The sequence below is a fragment of the Palaemon carinicauda genome, chromosome 4 (genome assembly GCF_036898095.1).
Source record: "Palaemon carinicauda isolate YSFRI2023 chromosome 4, ASM3689809v2, whole genome shotgun sequence".
Classification (NCBI taxonomy): Eukaryota; Metazoa; Arthropoda; class Malacostraca; order Decapoda; family Palaemonidae; genus Palaemon; species Palaemon carinicauda.
This window is the reverse complement of record NC_090728.1, coordinates 30,390,884-30,410,883: the sequence shown is the minus strand read 5'-3', so window position 1 is coordinate 30,410,883 and position 20,000 is coordinate 30,390,884. Positions and strand designations below refer to the sequence as shown.

General features: G+C 37.1%; 1 protein-coding gene across 2 annotated transcripts in view; it reads right to left on the bottom strand.

Annotated features, from left to right (window-relative positions):
- The window catches only part of LOC137639853 (BCAS3 microtubule associated cell migration factor-like), a 251,753-nt gene that overhangs the window by 57,765 nt on the left and 173,988 nt on the right, over positions 1–20,000 (bottom strand). The window contains exon 16 of one of the 2 annotated variants that reach the window (XM_068372110.1): positions 610–693. The exons of the other annotated variant lie outside the window; for it this stretch is intronic. Coding sequence (XP_068228211.1) covers positions 610–693 — 84 coding nt within the window. The remainder of the gene's footprint in view (positions 1–609; positions 694–20,000) is intronic. 2 annotated transcript variants of the gene reach the window in all.

Below are 20,000 nucleotides of genomic sequence, written 5' to 3'. Positions count from 1 at the left end.
AGTTGGATGAACAAACAAATAATACCCTCCTTATATCAAGAATGTTACCCACTCGTAATGTTAACAATGTTACTACTTTTATTGCCACTGTCAATTTACTATAGCATGTTGATACTCATGAGTAAATAAGTTCAAGGAATAATTTTCCCCCAAAAATCTAATTTAACAAAAAAAAAACTCAACATCTACCTAAAGGATATGAAGTATTTCAAACAGCTGTAATGTAATTAGCAAGAACAAAAATTTTCAATGATTTTAGTGTCTTTACTAAACAAAATGGAATGTTAATTAAAAGCCACTGGAAACACAAACGCCATATAAAACCAACCAGCACAAAAGCATAACAACTGGACAAACTCATACTTAATTCTAATAACAGGAGTCAAGGACAAAAAGTAAAATTAATAAGAAAAAAATTTCCCTCCTTAGAAGCCTTCCATGGACCAATCAAGTTAATAGTTACATCTTTTCCTATTCATGTTTGGCCGTTTATGACATTTTATAATAGGGATCTTATTAATTATTGAAATATTTTTTATTTTTGTATCATCTACAAACTGTTATCCCAAACTCCTGTCATGATATGCAAATCTATCCAGAAGGACATACCAAGAACAATGGTCCCTAAAAGTTGGGGACCAAGACTCTGAAGCGAACATAGTCGACGATAATATTTGGGGAGACGGATGCCTCCTATAAGAAAGACAAAAGTATAAAATTCTAAACCTATTAATGTGGTGTTCATATATCAGTCAACAATAAACGAAAACAAATAATTCAAATTGTCAATCCTTATGGCTAATAACACTTTTCCTATTTACAGCAATAGCCAAAATCACATATGTTTTCTTTTGACTAAATAGTCTACAAAATTGTACCTAATAGTGCAATCATATCAAAATAACAAACAAATATTTTTCCCTTTGCCTAATAACTTCAAACAAAATTAATGCTTAATCTACTATCATCTATGCCCACCAATAGAGAAACATTGATTTAATGATATATACATACATTTACTTCTAAAAAAAGTTTGATATGATGTTAAGGGTGTAATTAATAACATTAAGATGAATCTATTGTGGAAACTTCATACACAAAAGACACATGTAAAAGACCAAGCACCAATTCAAATGACTTGATAATGAACAGCATACATAATGCCAGTGAATCAAATGAAGTGAACACTTTGTGAATATAAAAAACAGCCTTACTGCTACAGAAAAGATACATACCATATTCCTTATTTTGGATATACTGTATATATATCAAAATGAAATGAAAGAGATAACCAAGAGAGGATTTAAATTTTTACCATTTTATCAATCTTGTAAACCATCAGTCATGAAAAGAATTTGATAAGAAAAACTTTTGTTCCAATTTCCCTTAACTAATTCTACGGTATCATCAAAATTTCTTTGATTTAAAGCCTTGCCCTACTTTAAAAAAACACAATTATTACTATTTTTCACTCACAACATAAACTTTTTAATTTCCTTATGCCTTCTTGGTTGTAAACTGTGGTTAGTGATGAAATGAGTTTCTTATTATAAGAAAGAAATCACTTGATACAGTACTCTCATAAATATCTGCCACTAGGTGGTGACATAGCTCATCATATCACAAACTTCAATCAATGTCTTAATTAAGCAAGCTGCAGTAATGATGGTTAAAACTAAATAGAAGGGCAATGAGGTTAGCACAAATGCGATTTACATTCATGGAAAATTCAAATGACACAGAAGTTTCTATGCATCCACTCTTCATAATATAAAATAGCCTAATAAGGATATCAAGTTACATAACACATCCATTAAAAGTGACAGGTTCTAACTCAATTAAAATAAAAAGAAATCATTCAAAATATCATGTTAACCACTTATTTCCATTATGACCTGTTACTGCTCAAAATATGAGATAATGTAACAGGTCTTGAATTTTCTTCCAAGATTGAAAATCAATAAAATCAGTAACATGAAGCTGTGATCTACTATGTTTGCTATCTCCAAGCTCTCAAAGTATTTTGTAAGATGCTCTTTAAGTAAAAAGGAAAAAATAAAGAATTTATTACTTCAATTTCATGTTAAGATTAAGTGCTATTAATTAAAATAATGATAAGCTTGAGCCAAAATAGGAAATACAAGAAAACCTTTTGCCATGGCTTATGAAAACTCATAGGTTAAATGAAGAAATGAGTGTGCTGCATCCTTTGTAAGCTGCTGTCCTTTTAATTTCATATTCTTTCATCAGACATCCTTAGTCACAAGAAACTATTTAGTTTTCTTTCAAGAAGAATCCTCAGTCACAAGAAACTGTTTCTCTTTCTTTCAAGAGCTGTATCCTTAGTAATAAGAAAGTGAACTTGTATATTGTGATAGTAATTTATTTTCTATTCTGTGTACAAATGTAATAAAAAAACATAATAATAAAATTAGCTATTTCTATACAAACCTAATTAACATATTGCTTCTCTCTTGAAGCTTGGCTTATATAAACTTTTACCCTAATTTCAAAATTTTTCCATTTTCTACCCTTTCAATAGGCTTATGTCTCAAATACAGTATTGAGACAACTTTGCTGATAACAATAATGTTGGCATTGGTACATCATACAGTACACGTTTTGTTTTCTAGTCTCAAAGTCAAAACTCTGGACAAAACTAGTTTGTGGGGAGGAGGGAAGCCATGTAAATGAATATCACACTTGTATAAAAATAAAAAATCTTAACAAAAATGTTATTTTGATAATAAAATAAATTTTTGAATATACTTACCCGGTGATTATAATAGCTGCAACTCTGTTGCCCGACAGACAACTCTAAGGTAAAAACTCGCCAGCGATCGCTACACAGGTTGCGGGTGTGCCCAACAGCGCCATCTGTCGTCCAGATACCCAGTACTCAATGTAAACAAAGACTCAATTTTCTCCTCGTTCCACTGCGTCTCTATTGGGGAGGAAGGGAGGGTCCTTTAATTTATAATCACCGGGTAAGTATATTCAAAAATTTATTTTATTATCAAAATAACATTTTTCAATATTTAACTTAGCCGGTGATTATAATAGCTGATTCACACCCAGGGGGGTGGGTAGAGACCAGCAATATATGTTTACATTTTTATGAGCTAAGAGTTTTTATTTCATTTTAGAAGTTATCAAAATAACAAAAACAAAATAGGTACCTGGTAAGGAAGTCGACTTGAACAATTACTCTGCCTTTTAAGTACGTCTTCCTTACGGAGCCTCGCGATCCTCTTAGGATGCTGATCGACCCCTAGGATCTGAAGTATCAAGGGTTGCTACCCATACAACAGGACCTCATCAAAACCCCTAATCTAGGCGCTCTCAAGAAATGACTTTGACCACCCGCCAAATCAACCAGGATGCGAAAGGCTTCTTAGCCTTCCGGACAACCCAAAAAAACAACAATAAAAACATTTCAAGAGAAAGATTAAAAGGGTATGGAATTAGGGAATTGTAGTGGTTGAGCCCTCACCCACTACTGCACTCGCTGCTACGAATGGTCCCAGTGTGTAGCAGTCCTCGTAAAGAGACTGGACATCCTTTAGATAAAAAGACGCAAACACTGACTTGCTTCTCCAATAGGTTGCGTCCATTATACTTCGCAGAGATCTATTTTGCTTAAAGGCCACGGAAGTTGCGACAGCTCTAACTTCGTGTGTCCTTACCTTCAGCAATGCTTGGTCTTCCTCACTCAGATGGGAATGAGCTTCTCGTATTAACAGTCTGATAAAATAGGATAAAGCATTCTTTGACATAGGCAAAGATGGTTTCTTAACTGAACACCATAAAGCTTCAGATAGGCCTCGTAAAGGTTTAGTTCGTTTTAAATAGAACTTAAGAGCTCTCACAGGGCATAAGACTCTTTCTAGTTCATTGCCTACCATATTCGATAAGCTGGGAATATCGAACGATTTCGGCCAAGGTCGAGAAGGTAGCTCATTTTTGGCTAGAAAACCAAGTTGTAGTGAACATGTAGCTTTTTCTGACGAAAATCCGATGTTCTTGCTGAAGGCATGAATCTCACTGACTCTTTTAGCTGTGGCTAAGCATACCAGGAAAAGTGTCTTTAAGGTGAGATCTTTCAGGGAGGCTGATTGTAGCGGCTCAAACCTGTCTGACATGAGGAATCTTAGTACCACGTCTAAATTCCAACCAGGTGTAACCAAACGACGCTCCTTCGTGGTCTCAAAAGACTTAAGGAGGTCCTGTAGATCTTTATTGTTGGAAAGATCCAAGCCTCTATGCTGGAAGACCGATGCCAACATGCTTCTGTAGCCCTTGATAGTGGGAGCTGAAAGAGATCGTTCTTTTCTCAGGTATAGGAGAAAGTCAGCTATTTGAGCTACAGAGGTACTGGTCGAGGATACAGATACTGAATTGCACCAGTTTCGGAAAACTTCCCATTTCGATTGGTAGACTCTAAGGGTGGATGTTCTCCTTGCTCTAGCAATCGCACTGGCTGCCTCCTTCGAAAAGCCTCTAGCTCTCGAGAGTCTTTCGATAGTCTGAAGGCAGTCAGACGAAGAGCGTGGAGGCTTTGGTGTACCTTCTTTACGTGTGGCTGACGTAGAAGGTCCACCCTTAGAGGAAGACTTCTGGGAACGTCTACTAGCCATCGAAGTACCTCGGTGAACCATTCTCTCGCGGGCCAGAGGGGAGCAACTAGCGTCAACCTTGTCCCTTCGTGAGAGGCGAACTTCTGCAGTACCTTGTTGACAATCTTGAACGGTGGGAATGCGTATAGATCTAGATGCGACCAATCTAGGAGAAAGGCATCTATATGAATTGCTGCTGGGTCCGGGATTGGTGAGCAATATATTGGGAGCCTCTTGGTCATCGAGGTTGCAAAGAGATCTATGGTTGGTTGGCCCCAAGTGGCCCAAAGTCTCTTGCATACATCCTTGTGGAGGGTCCATTCTGTTGGAATTACTTGTCCCTTCCGACTGAGACAATCTGCCATGACATTCAAGTTGCCTTGGATGAACCTCGTAACTAGTGATATGTTTTGACCTTTTGACCAGATGAGCAGGTCCCTTGCGATCTCGTACAACGTCAGTGAGTGGGTCCCTCCTTGCTTGGAGATGTACGCCAAGGCAGTGGTGTTGTCCGAGTTCACTTCTACCACCTTGCCTTGAAGGAGAGACCTGAAGCTTTTCAAGGCCAGATGTACTGCCAGTAGCTCCTTGCAGTTGATATGCATTATCCTTTGACTCGAGTTCCATAATCCCGAACATTCCCGACCGTCTAATGTCGCGCCCCAGCCTACGTCCGATGCGTCCGAGAAGAGAATGTGGTTGGGAGTCTGAACAGCCAGGGGCAGACCCTCTCTGAGGCTGATACTGTCCTTCCACCAAGTCAGGCAAGACTTCATCTTCTCGGAAATGGGGATCGAGACCGCTTCTAGCGTCTTGTCCTTTTTCCAGTGAAATGCTAGGTGATATTGAAGAGGACGGAGGTGTAGTCTTCCTAATGCCACAAACTGTTCCAGGGATGATAGCGTCCCTATCAGACTCATCCACTTCCTGACTGAACATCGTTCCTTCTTCAGCATGTTCTGGATGCATAACTGGGCTTGGCTTGTTCTGGGGGCCGACGGAAAAGCCCGAAAAGCTAGACTGTGAATCTCCATCCCTAAATACACAATAGTTTGGGATGGGACCACTTGTGACTTTTCCATATTGACAAGGAGACCCAATTCCTTGGTCAGATCTAGAGTCCACTTTAGATCCTTCAGACAGCGACGACTGGAAGAAGCTCTGAGAAGCCAGTCGTCCAAATAGAGGGAGGCTCGGATGTCCGCTAAATGAAGGAATTTGGCTACATTCCTCATCAGCCTCGTAAACACAAGAGGAGCTGTGCTTAGGCCAAAGCACAGGGCTTGAAACTGGTAGACAACCTTTTCGAAAACGAATCTCAGAAAAGGTTGGGAGTCCGGGTGGATGGGGACGTGGAAGTAGGCGTCCTTTAGGTCTAAAGAGACCATCCAGTCTTCCCTTCTGACCGCTGCTAGAACCGACTTTGTGGTCTCCATGGAGAACGTCTGCTTTGTGACAAAGACATTCAGAGCACTGACGTCTAGCACCGGCCTCCACCCTCCTGTCTTCTTTGACACCAAGAAGAGTCGGTTGTAGAATCCCGGGGTTTGATAGTCCGAGACTTTGACCACCGCTCCCTTCTCTAGTAAAAGAGACACTTCCTGTTTCAAGGCTCGTCTCTTGTCTTCCTCTCTGTACCTGGGAGAGAGATCGATGGGAGACGTTGCTAGAGGGGGTTTCCGTACAAACGGGATCTTGTACCCCTCTCTGAGCAACTTCACAGATTGTGCATCTGCGCCTCTCTTTTCCCAGGTCTGCCAGAAGTTCTTGAGTCTGGCTCCCACTGCTGTCTGAAGAAGCTGGCAGTCAGACTCTGCCCTTAAAGGACTTGGTTCCTTTCTTCTTTCCTCGTTTCCCTTCGGCACGAGCACCTCCTCTGCTGGAGGTTCTGCCACGAAAGGGCGGAATAAAACGGGACGCTGGAGTGTCCATCCTTGGTCTAGCTGACAAGGTAGGCAAAGGGGTAGCTTTGCGAGCGGAGGACGCAACAAGATCGTGAGTGTCCTTCTGTATCAATGAAGCGGCTATTTCCTTAATCAGGTCTCTGGAAAAAGGCACTTGGAGAGAGGAGCAAAAAGAAGCTCGGATCTCTGGCACGGTGTAACTCCAGCTGAAAGGAATGAGCATAGGTTTTCACGCTTCTTAAGGACTCCGGACACAAAAGATGCAGCAAGCTCATTAGACCCATCACGTATGGCCTTGTCCATGCAGGACATAATGAGCAAGGAAGTCTCTTTCTCTGTTGGAGAGATCTTTCTGCTTAGGGCTCCTAGACACCAGTCTAAGAAGTTAAAAACTTCGAAGGCCCTAAAGATACCTTTCAAAAGGTGGTCCAGGTCCGAAGATGACCAACATATCTTTGAGCGTCTCATGGCAAGGCGGCGGGGAGAGTCTACGAGGCTTGAGAAGTCGCCCTGGGCAGAGGCAGGAACTCCCAAGCCGAGAACTTCTCCCGTGGCATACCAGACGCTCGATCTAGAAGAGAGTCTAGCAGGGGGAAAAGTAAAGGCTGTCTTCCCTAAACTCTTCTTGGACTGCAACCATTCTCCTATCACCCGCAAAGCTCTCTTGGACGAGCGTGCGAGGACGAGTCTAGTAAAGGCAGGAGTGGTAGACGGCATGCCTAACACAAACTCTGACGGAGGAGAACGAGAAGCCACAGAAACAAACTGGTCCGGAAACATCTCTTTGAAAATGGCCAAAACTTTCCTAAAGTCCAAAGAGGGTTGCGTAGACTTAGGCTCGTCCAATTCTGATTGTGGTTCATCTATGTGTGCAGCAACATCATCATCAGAAAGTCCCTCATCCGATAACTGATGAGGAAACGACAACGGAGTGGGTAACGGCTGGTTCGCTGAGTCCGGTCGCACGGGTGCATGCGTGACTGAGCCGGACGCAACGTCATGGAACTGTTGCCCAGTCTGTGAGCTGGCAACAACCATAGCAGCGTGGGGACGCACAGCGTCTACTCCAGACTGTCTGGACTGATGTGGGTGCGCAGTGGCAACCACACTGGGTTGCGGAGGTTGACGCACCGCGTCAAAACAAAACAACTCTGACGGTTGTTGAACCTCTCGAACGTCAACGGAGACCTCCGTGCGTCGCTTAACGTCAACATGCGGCTGGCAGATCACACTGGAACGCATGGGTGGCGGAACTCTCTGAACTGGTGTGCGTGAGAAGGTTACCTCAGCGTCCACGGGACGCACAACCGATCGTGTGGGAGGTTGTGGGCTAGGTACTGCACTAGCTGGTGCGGCAGCAACCTTCTCCGCACGAAAGTCCTGCATTAGAGACGTCAGTTTAGACTGCATGTCTTGCAGAAGAGACCACTTAGGGTCTACAGGAGCAGGTGCGGCGACAGACGGTGTTACTGTCTGAAGCGGTACCGCTTTGCCTCTCTTAGGCGGTGAGCAGTCATCGGATGACGGCAGCGAGTCCGAACTGACCCAGTGGCTACAACTGGGCCGTTGGACTTGCGCGGAAGGGACCGACTTGCGCTTTAGCGGTCGTGAGACCTTGGTCCAGGGTTTCTTGCGAGAAACACCTTCCGAAGACGAGGTATAAATGGGCTCTCTCGTCTTAGTTAGGCAGGGGCGATCTTGGGTAGATACGCCCGATACCACGGAGGGAACGTCTGTTCGCTGATTAAAGCCTCTCGAACCCATTTGTCGTACGACATTGCTTCTCCCCTGGACTTGGGAGCTTGCAAGAGGTCCCGGACTAGGAGGACGACAGGCACGAACAGACGAACCCTCAAGCGCAACACTATCCACAACACCATCACTCGGCACTTTAGCACTTCCCACTGCACTTTTGCACTTAAGCTCCTTCACATCCGCCATGAGCTGATTACGGTCACTAGCAAGGGACTCAACTCTCTCACCCAGAGCCTGGATGGCACGCATCATATCAGCCATCGAAGGTTCCTGAGTGCCAGGAGGGGGGTTAGGAGCAACCACTACAGGGGAAGGAATAGGTTGTGGGGCATGAGGAGAGGATATATCAACAGAACGAGAAGAACTTCTCCTAACTCTATCTCTCTCTAGCCTACGTGTATACTTTTGGAATTCGATAAAATCGAATTCCGAAAGCCCAACGCACTCCTCACACCGATCTTCCAATTGACAGGTTTTATCCCGACAATTGGAACAAACAGTGTGAGGGTCGATAGAAGCCTTCGGAAGACGCCTTGAACAGTCCCTAGCATTGCACTTCCTAAATTTTGGGACTTGTGAAGGGTCAGCCATTTTGAATTGGTCAAAGGGAAATTCAAAAAACTATCAAAAAGTCATCAACAAAAAATCCGTTATCAAAAAGAGTTCAAGGATTTGTGTGAAGAGAAACCCTGCACAGCGAAAGCTCAAAACTAGAATAAAGTACTTCACCAATTAGTTGTGAAAAAAACTCCAGTTTAGCAACAGCGAGTAAGTACGTCTTGTCGATAGCACGACAGAGAGAAAATTGAGTCTTTGTTTACATTGAGTACTGGGTATCTGGACGACAGATGGCGCTGTTGGGCACACCCGCAACCTGTGTAGCGATCGCTGGCGAGTTTTTACCTTAGAGTTGTCTGTCGGGCAACAGAGTTGCAGCTATTATAATCACCGGCTAAGTTAAATATTGAAAATTTAATTTATTTCTATGAACCTCCCCATATGTTCATATTGCAGATTCCTATACAATGAGAGAAGTAAGACAGTGAAGGCAAGAGATAAGAAATAGTCTAAAAATGATAAACTTATCTAGTATCTTACTTTCGCCTTCAAATACTGTAGTTTTTTATAACTTGATACACCAGATTGTATTCCCAAATACAGTAGAACAGAACCTCGCATCAACGGACTCTGTTACTACGAACTTTGGATATACCAGACTAAATTCATGTAACTAGAGTTGCATTCAATAGGCAAAGGTCACCATAAGAAGTAAATAGTTCTGAGATCTTTATATTCATTCATTCTAAATTTATCTATATAGAAGTAATCAAATCATTTTTATCCTATTCAATCTTGTTTATAAATACCCTATTCAAGGAATAATTCAATACAATTAAAATCAACTTTTATCCGTGCGGGCCAATCTCAGAATGTTTGAACATATGCTGATTTCAAGCAACCACTCTTGAGGATATGCTCACATAAATAACTAATACTGTACTGTAGCATTCTCAACAGTGTATATGTAAAGATGATGTTATTACAGATGTTGTTTTACTTTAAATAGTCTTAAAAATTCAAAATAAATTAAACAAAGGTGTTTCCATATCATGTTTCTCCTACATATGAAACCAAAAAGGTATTTACATAACCATTTGATAACTAATGATAGTTTCATAGTTTACTAAAAACTATAAGTCGTTCATTATCACTTGGATGTCTAAATACGCTCATTCGTTTGCGTGTTCAATTATTCATTCCTTCACAGTGATTGGTGATGAAATGTAAACAAACAAAATGGTTACCCTTTTAGCCATGATAAGGAAAATATGATATAGAATTGGCTTTGTTTTGTTTATTTTGACTTTCTAAGCATACATAAGTAAAATAAAATAACATCTTTACATAACCAAACCTAACTTATAGGCCTACACATATGGTTTCATGATTTAGCAGTCAATTTACACTACAGAAATTAGATAAATTAAAATTTATCCTAATTTTTACATTGACCAATCTGAAGGTCACTTTATGCACGGATATATTCATATTTATTTATTTACTTATTAATTTACAAATAAATTAGTCTTGTATACATTATTTAATAACTTTCTTTGACTTAGATGTATGTATAGTAGTAGTAGTAGTTCTCAAATAACTGTGTAAATCTCAGCCACTCATTTTGATGTTACTCACGTTGGCATATATTGTAGGCCTGTAGCCTATAGAATTTGCTATAATTTTGCCTGGTTTTAAGTTTTTGGAAACTTTTTGTGGATACAATGGACTATCAGCAGCACCGGACACTCCTTCCCCTTATTAGTCTGTTACTGTGAGGTTCTATGGTACAACCCAACTACCTAATCAATTATTCATATGCTTCACCCAACACCATGCATTCCCAAATGAAAAACAGAATTTCAATGAAAGTAAGTTCTTAATTTCTATACTTCCCTGATGTTCAAGTTGCTTCTTCTCCAGAAGCTCGGTTTATTGACACATCCTCAATTATTTATCAAACATTTTCAAATTTTCTTTGCTCTTATATGAAACATGCCTTCGGTAAAGTAATGAAACAGTCTAGTGGTTAATGGTTCACTATTGACCTGTCTCTGAAATTCTTTCCAAAGAAATCTTTCTGCAAAAATTAAGTGAAGTAACTTAACTCTTAATATCTAGAACCTTAATTATTAAGGCTTATATAAGATTTGGATCCCAACTTAGTGAGTTCCTAAGCCAAAAAGTGTATGAGATAGTCTCTCATTCAAACAAGTGAGGTACTAAACGCTACATTTACCTTGGAAAAAAGGATGAAATGGGTTAATGGTGTAATTTGTAAGAGGGGCACCCACAAACATTCAAACAAGATACAATTGAACCAATTTTGTGAATCTTTATACAAAAATAGAACTATTATGGGAAGCAACTCTGCCCCATTGCAACAATGTTTCTTTGGGGTCATCTTTCACACAATCTACTTTTTTATTGCTCAACCGATTTTAAGAATTTAAAAAGCATTTTGAAGATAATTTTACTAGATAAATCTTTTAAGAACAGATTTTTTCAAGTCTTCATTTTTTTACACTATTTTTTATTTAAAAAAAATACTGGTAATGTTTGTAAAGTTGGCTATTTTTCATATAAAAGTTTTAAATTTAGAAGTAATTATACCTCACCAATAGGGATCATGAGGATATAATAATTATATTTCATGGTTATTTATTAAGCAGTGGTGTGCACCATCCCTCAAATTCAGAAATATATATGCTCCATATACCAAGTTTCTATACTAGTAAGACATTGCTATCATAATGCAGTCTTGTTTGCTGACTTTTTGTGCACATTTTTCTATTCCAGCATACTTAGCTGTCATCTCTGATACCTCATACAACCTTCAGCATAACATAAAAATTGTAATTATATAAAAGAGCAGACAAAGAAATACTGGCTTCCAATATTTTTTATAGCGATCAGCTGAATATATTATACTTTAGTATGCATACTCTGAAGTATCGAATAAAAGTACTGATGGAATAAAAGTACTGGATGGAAAAAATCTCAATATTTAATAAAAGTACTGATGGAATAAAAGTACTGGGTGGAAAAAATCTTGAAATTTAATAAAAGTACTGGATGGAATAAAAGTACTGACTGGAAAATAACTATTAAAATCAATATATACGCTTCATTATACTTGACAACGTTCACGATACACACGACAGGAAAAACTGCAAAACAACGCATACTTCCGGTTTTCGTCGATTTCTTGAAGGGCGAGTCTACAATGGTATTGCATATTCTTTCGCTTCATTTTTCTAATTATACGATAGTTTTACTTGCTGCCCAAATATTTACGACGTTAAATTCAGGACGCAGATATGATTTATTTATTTTATTATTATTAGTTTTATTTATTTTTTTAGATTTTATTATTGCGCTCGCCATGAATAGCGAGTGGCCCTACGATTGTATTCGCCAATGACAAATTCAACTCAGCAGTGTCCAAGGCTAGGCGAGCCCAATATCCCAAAATCCTGAAACCACCCCCACCCCACACAAAAAATAAAGAATAAAGGAGAAAGAAAAAAAACTATTTATTACTGTAAAAAAAAAAAAAAACTTTCACCAGGTAAAATTTACTCAGTATTATAATTCATTTAACTTGAGAATAGGATATCTATTTTATTTTTTAAAATATATATATATATATATATATATATATATATATATATATATATATACATATAGTACAGTATATACCGTATTTCCCGTGTGATGAGACGCTACAAGTGATAAGACGCACCCTTTAATTAGGAAAGCAGTTTTAGAAAAAAAAAATGAAGATTTTAAAAACTTAGCAGAAATCCACGGTCAGCGACTCTTGCGTGATTATTGTCTGCCACAGTAACTTTTCTTATTTTGGGTGTATTATGAAATGTTCAAGTTAATATTTATTAGCTATATGCTGATTATCCCAATTCTATTACATATTCTTATAAGAAACAACTAAATCAGTCGTAGTTTCCACCACAACTACACGTTTACTCATGTGCTTGAAGTTTCCAGTGTTGTTTACATGAAAGCAGCGTTGCCAAAGGTTCTTTATAAAATTTTGGTAAAGATGTAAAATTCTAGTGATATTTCCAAAATTCCTCAAATACCCTATAAATATTCACACAAAATGTAGTTATTGATTATAGAAATCTATAAATTCTTTTAGGTGGAATACTTTCGCTGCTGTTTATGTGATTCTGGGTCTAGTTACTTTTCTGCTAACTTAGTAATACTGCACTCAACTAACAGAAGTTTTTTTTCCAAGGACGTATTCAGCAACTGTCTGTTTGTATTATTTTGGAACTCGGGCAACAAAGTCATTATCAATATATTGCTTTATTACAATATATCAACAAAATATGAGAAAATAGATATCTACTCAATAAACAGCTATGTCATAGTGTCATGTCGTCTGCTACGAGACCACTAGTTGGCATGTGTACTTGTGGAAGGGGGGTTAGCGAGTCATCAGCAGATTACCAAAAAAAAGAAAAAAAAAACAATTTGCTACTGTACTTCATTAAATGAAGTGCAATATAAAAATGAATGAATTTATATTATATGAATGAAAATTGTAGGATTATATTCTCTCTCTCGTGAGTGAGTGCTTTTAAGTCAATAGTTTGGTGTTTGAGGTGTGTCAAACTCCCCTCTACAACTTTTTCTTATTGTTAAGACGCTGAGTGATTTTGGGGGTAATTTTTCATGAAAAAAGGTGCGTCTTATGACACGGGAAATACGGTATATTAGTCATCCGTCCTGAATAATGTATCAAATTGTAATTTTTGTCACCTAATGATGAAAATATACATTCGTGTGAACAGCATCCACGGATACGAGTTAAATAACATAATCGTCAGGGTCCAAAGACTTAGATCTATCGCACCTAAGCCGCCTCCGATAGCCTTACGTTGTTAGATGTTATTCAAAGTAAATTTATTCTCGGATATAAGGTTCGTTTTGCATACCTGTAAACTCCTAAGGGTTTACCTTACATAGAAGTGTGATTTAACATCGTTTAAATCATAAATCGGCATGAAATAATTGTTCTTCAGCTAAGAAAATAAAAAAAATTTGTACTTGTATAATTTCCCACTGGTGCGATAGGTAGTATTGAATAAACATACTGGTTGGAAGATTTGTGAAAAATTAATAATCGTACTGGGTGGAAATGGAGCGTACCGGCGGGAAGAAATTTGAAAAATTAATTAACGTACCGGTGCGTTTATTTGATACTTCAGAGTAAGTACAGGCTTTTAGTAATTTCCCTCAACACTAGGATTATTATAAGATCAAACTCGTCATATTATTTACTAAGCAGTGGTCAGCCTCTTTCCCTCAAATCTCAAAATGTGTGTGCTCACACATGAGTAAGACAGTACTAGCATAATATATTCATGTCTGTATTTTCTGGGCAAATTTTACGCTTTAGGCACATTTAGTTACGTTCTCCGAAACTTTTTACATCGTTCAGTATAACTACAGTATATGAGAATTGTATATACTGTATATAAACGAACTGACAAAGAAATTTGATAAATATAACATTTAAAATAACATTTGAAGTAGAAAATATAAACAATATCCAGGCAGTAAATGAAATTATCGGAATTAACAAAATTCCAAGCAGATATCGAGTTGCGCTCCCCTGTGAGAGAACGGTACACACAGCCATTCAAACAAGATACAATCGAACTGAACTGATGTATCTTTATACAAAAAGAGAACCACTAATCCGAGGGGACCACATGAACTGTCATGCTAACCACAAGAAAATGATAGATTTAAGGGACCCTAATTTTATGAGCAAAGGAATAAAATATCTATACAAACATTAAGGCACATAAAGGATAAGCATAAGTTTAGAAATGCTTGCTTTAGCAAGAGGTGAGAAACGAGGATCCAAGGTACCATTACGGTCTTCAGCCTTGCAAAATCTTTGTCTAAAGAGCAACTAGAAATGCATTAATGTAATAGTTACACTGCTGCAGGCCACAAGTAAATAAAGAATTGCTACTGAATAGTGTAGTTGAACCATCTGAGCATTTAGGTTAGGGTTTGAAACCGAGAAGATTAGGCCTGAAATGTCAACGTGAATCTAGAACCAAGCGACTTTTCGAGATACTTAAAAGGGAGTTAATGGCATCAAATTTCCAATATAACAAAAAACAAACTAGTTAGGCTGTAGTAAAGACAAACCTTGGAGTGGTAAAATTGTCATCATTCCCTTTATAAACAATGAGCCTATCCTTCTCTGCTTAAATAAAAGTCTTAAGTATTACATTTAACTATAAAGGAAAGTATTTAAAGAACCCTGCCTAAATTCTTATACATAAGCATACAGAATTTTTTATGTTAATTTGATGAAATGAAGGGCTAAAAAGACAGCTTTATATTCTATAACAAGGTCATATAGTTTAACTGATTAGTCTCATACCAGACAAAATGTCTGGAGGTATTGAAAACTTAAAGAGACCAAATGATACTAGAGTTTACTGTACAATCTAATATATTCAATTAAAGTTTAAACAAAGAAGCCATTCTTAGTAAAAGTGATAACCTTTAAACGACTCTTACCCACAATGAGATGAAGGACTGAAAGGCATATGCTGTATAGAGGAACAGCTGTCACTTTGAAGAGAAAGTTGCATCAGAAGTTTTATCATAATATTTCAAGCACGCTAAGTCCTGACACAGGCATTCATTGTTTAGAACTGTCCTGTTAGTGCTGCATATATGTTGAAGTTTATGAACGAAAGGCATAGCTTATGTACCAGCATTTCCCGAGAGTTAGTGATGCATTATTGTGTGAATTAAACTTATTATTTAAACTATGGTTTTTCACTAAATTCCAATAACCCACTATAATATTCTAGTCTCTTTTATAGCCCGATTAGCAAGAGTAATAAAAATACAAGTGTAAGCAATTATCTTACTAATGTAAACCTGTGATGAGCTACTGGCCAAGCTTGCAAGCAAACGAAAATGCACTGACATCTGAAAAGTGATCACTGTATGCAATTGACCAGATTTTGCTAATATGTATCACCAACAACAATATAAAATATGAGCATCTATATGAAACACCATCTCCCAAATTAAAACATGTTGTTTAAGAGTGCTTATATACTTTAACAAGAGGACTACCTATTAAGTTTTCTGCCTTGCAATCTAGATGTCTAAAAGAGCAGCTGGGGATGCAGAAATGCAAGAGTTTAGCTGCAGAAGAACTAAAGTAATTAAAGAAATTAAGACTCTACAAGAGGAACTCAACAATGAAAATTAGGTTAATGTAAGCAAGTGGGCAGGCATGACGTTTGTCATGCCTGCCCACTAAGAGAAGGATCACTGATCTTCTAAGAATAACAAAGAAAGTTAATTAAGTCAAGATCCATAAGGCTTCATCACTAACTTGACTGGAAGGCAAGTATTGGTATGTCATATCATTATCAACTCTACAAAAAATCAATTATTCTCTATAATTCTCTTTGAGGTAAAAATTACTTTACTCAGTCATTACAAGAATCGAACACCAACCATTATATTTACAACTTAGAAGCTTTACCTCTGCTCATGTACAATCACCAGTTCCAAAACTCTAAATAACATTTCCTCTGAAACGAGCCGTGAGATATCATACTCTTCACAACAGCTATTTAAAACAGAGCTTTCCCTGTGCAGAAAACAAAACCACTGTGACAGAGAAACTGTTAAAAACTCCTAGCATGCTATATACCATTAACTGGTAAATTGTTTCATTACTTCACTTTACTAGGGGTATAGATCTTTTAAAAGGAAATAAATTTTGTGGGGTAAAGGTCACTAAAACCAAGCTTCTGGAGAAGCAATATGAACATCAGAGGTGGTTTATAGAATAAAAATGAACCCTGTTAATTAAACTTACAAATTTATAGAACAAATAAACTACTTTTAGACCACATCAACAGCAGCTCTACACCACATAAAGCCAAGCAATCTTGAAAAGCAAACCCAAATATATCAATAAAAGGCTTAATAGATATTTATTTAGTATGCTACTGAGCTTTTAGGACTCCTTCCACAGAGTGATTCACATTATGTCTTGGCATCCACTTGTGCAGTCTTATCAATTCTATTCATATCGAATAGAGGACCTAAAATAGGGGAAGAAATAATGGAATGTTTCTGAGCATCAGACATTCACAGCCACAGAGGAGGAAGCTTGTTACCTACACTTAATCACAAAACACACAAAGGCTGTTACAGCCTTGGAAGCCCTTCTGAAGTAATTTTATCTAAAGTCAGATAATCTAAAATAACATTCAGAGCCTGATGGCCTGCATACTCTTCTATAAGACTTGTAATGACCCCTTCTAGAGAATCTACTTTGGCCATGGCACCAGCAACCAGTTGAGACACTACTGCTAGAGAGTTATTGGATCCTTTGACTCGCCAGACAGTATTACATAGCAGGTGTAACATTCAAAATCCAGAAGACATCCCTTATATCACTAATAACCTACACAACACTTTACTTTTACAATCTGCAGATAAACAAACTGTCAACTTATCAAGAATAAAAGTGTGAAGACTGAAAAACAATGCATGTATGGGTTGTGGTAGCCTATTGGAAATCCCCCTGCCTAGAGATCTACTGGACTTGGGTACAAGACCCGCTCAAACTCGAAAGTTTCTCATAGTGTCTGCAACCTATCACCCCTGTGAGCTAAGGAAAGATGGATTTACCAGTGTGGTCACCTTTATCACATGCTTTCTCTACCTGCTTATTTAAGCAACATATCACACAGAAAACTAAAAAAAAATATATAATTACGCAATGTTGTTCATCACAGAAAAAATCTCAATGAACCAATTTGTAAAAAATGCTAGTTACAAGGAAACAGCTCTTATTTCTTGCCTAATCATTTGCTGGGTTAAGCAAATATTTAGCACAAGTGTGGTACTTGAACACATTGTTTCAAAAACTAATTATTTACATTATTGACGATAAGGCACAAAAATTAAATCTTCTAACATTATATAAAATACCTAGAATTTATATATTTGGTAGGTACTCAGATTTTTATCCTAGAATGTACTCAAGACAGAAAAAGCATAAATTCCTAAACAGTTTACCTATTTCTTGTAACTAAATTAAAAACAAAATAAGAATCACAAAAGACACTGGCCTATGGAGAAGACGGAGATATGAGAGAGTGAGCTCACTAAACGTTTGTTGGGAAAAAAAGAAAAAAAAAAAAAAAACTAGGAATAAAGTAATGATATAATGAATGCAAATGGCTCCAAGTTTTAGCATAAGTTTACACTTCCTCTCATTCTCACACCTTCACCAATGCAGTACGAAAGCTGTATCTGATCTCCTATCTCCAGAGATTTAGTTCCTAAGATGTTCTGCCTAATAATATATTATGCACTGATACACAACCCACCACTTAAAACCATAGTAGGCAGAGGTTATTTCTAGCATGACCAATACTTTTCACAATAAATAGCCTTTGTTTAATAAAGACTCAATCCTTAACTGGACTCATCAAATTATTGGTGTTGGAGTTTCATTAGAGTAAGACACTGGTACATAGTACAAAATATTATAGCTACAACAACCAAACATCATCACAAGTTTCAAGAAAATCTAATAATCATCTCAGTAAGAAAAAAAAGATGGACAAAACCAATAATTGATTTGGGCCTAAAGCTAACATGTTTATTGTTAAATTCTTAACCATCAGTTTTTAAAATTACAAACCACTTAAATTATTTACCATATACTGTATATAAAATATATTGTAGTTTCTATAAATTCATTTCAATTTCGTATTAAAAATATATATTTCACTGAAATTATAATTTTCTAGCTTTTCAGCAAAATGAGTCTCGTTGAATTGTCTGGCAAAGACTAATTGTTTATTAAACACATCTTTAGCCTAATAAGCTTACATATATAAAAGCATATATTCAACACAAATGACAAAAATGTAGCTTCTTTAAATTCTAGCAATAAAAATTAATATTAAATCTCCTGAATGTTACCATGGATAAGATGTGTTAACAAATCTAAAATTTAGCTACTAATTAAATTCTGTGATACAAAAGAATATTGTTTCCATTAATAAAAAAATATGTACTGATATAGAAAATTTGGTAATTTCAATTTGTTTTATGGCTAACTTTACAGTAGCAAGGCCTATGCATAACAAAAAGCTGTTCCAAACAACATTTCATTTTCTTAGTCTAGGGCTATTATACAGTATCAATAATTTAAAGTCTTCAATCTATCATGTGGCACTTTAGTATATACTGTATCAGTTTACAAGACTGCACAAACACTGATATATATATATGATTATTGTTACCTCCTCTACAGTGTTTCAAGTGGAATTTCAATAAATCTTAGTATAGTAAATCCCTTAAATGAGAACAAGATGCATTCCAAGAGTGGGTTTTAGGGTATGAAGTTAAGAAGTCCAACATAAGCATCCAGCTCCTAACTGTTAGTTAATCTTGCCAACACTAGTGAGCCATCCTATATATTTATCAAGAATTCCCATATCTAGTTATGCATAATAAAACATTTTCAAAAATATATTAATTTCTGTTCTTTTTTTATTTAGTGCTCCCAGGTTCTTATCTAGGAGACTTACTGTAATTTTTCAACACTGCACTGTAATTTTAAAAACAGTAGCTTAACTTACAAATCTGACATTTTTTAAAACAAAGGTCTTCCAAACTCCTATTCCATCTACCATGAATATCAATTACTATCATCATTAACAAGTTGTAAACAACAAGATGACTGACCAACAAATCCCAATCCTCATAGATAAGTGCTTAAAAGTGGACCATAATTTGTTTGTTGAAGGGAGGGGGGTGAAACTGTAGTTATGTTCTACTTCAAAAACCAGACCAAGAGCCATATCTGCCTACTAAATAACCAGGAACTAACATTATCATCATAATTGTTACTAAATCTCACATATCACCATAGCACCTAGCAGTGCCTCAAAAAATTTATTAAGCACACATTCACAACACCACAGAATCTAATAACAATTACTATCCTTTACATAAAAATGTTTGAAATGGAAGAAATAATATAAGCAGGGATAATGACAGCCACAAGGTGGATGAAAATGTGCACACAAGTCACCTAGCCGTCATCATTCTGTAGTTA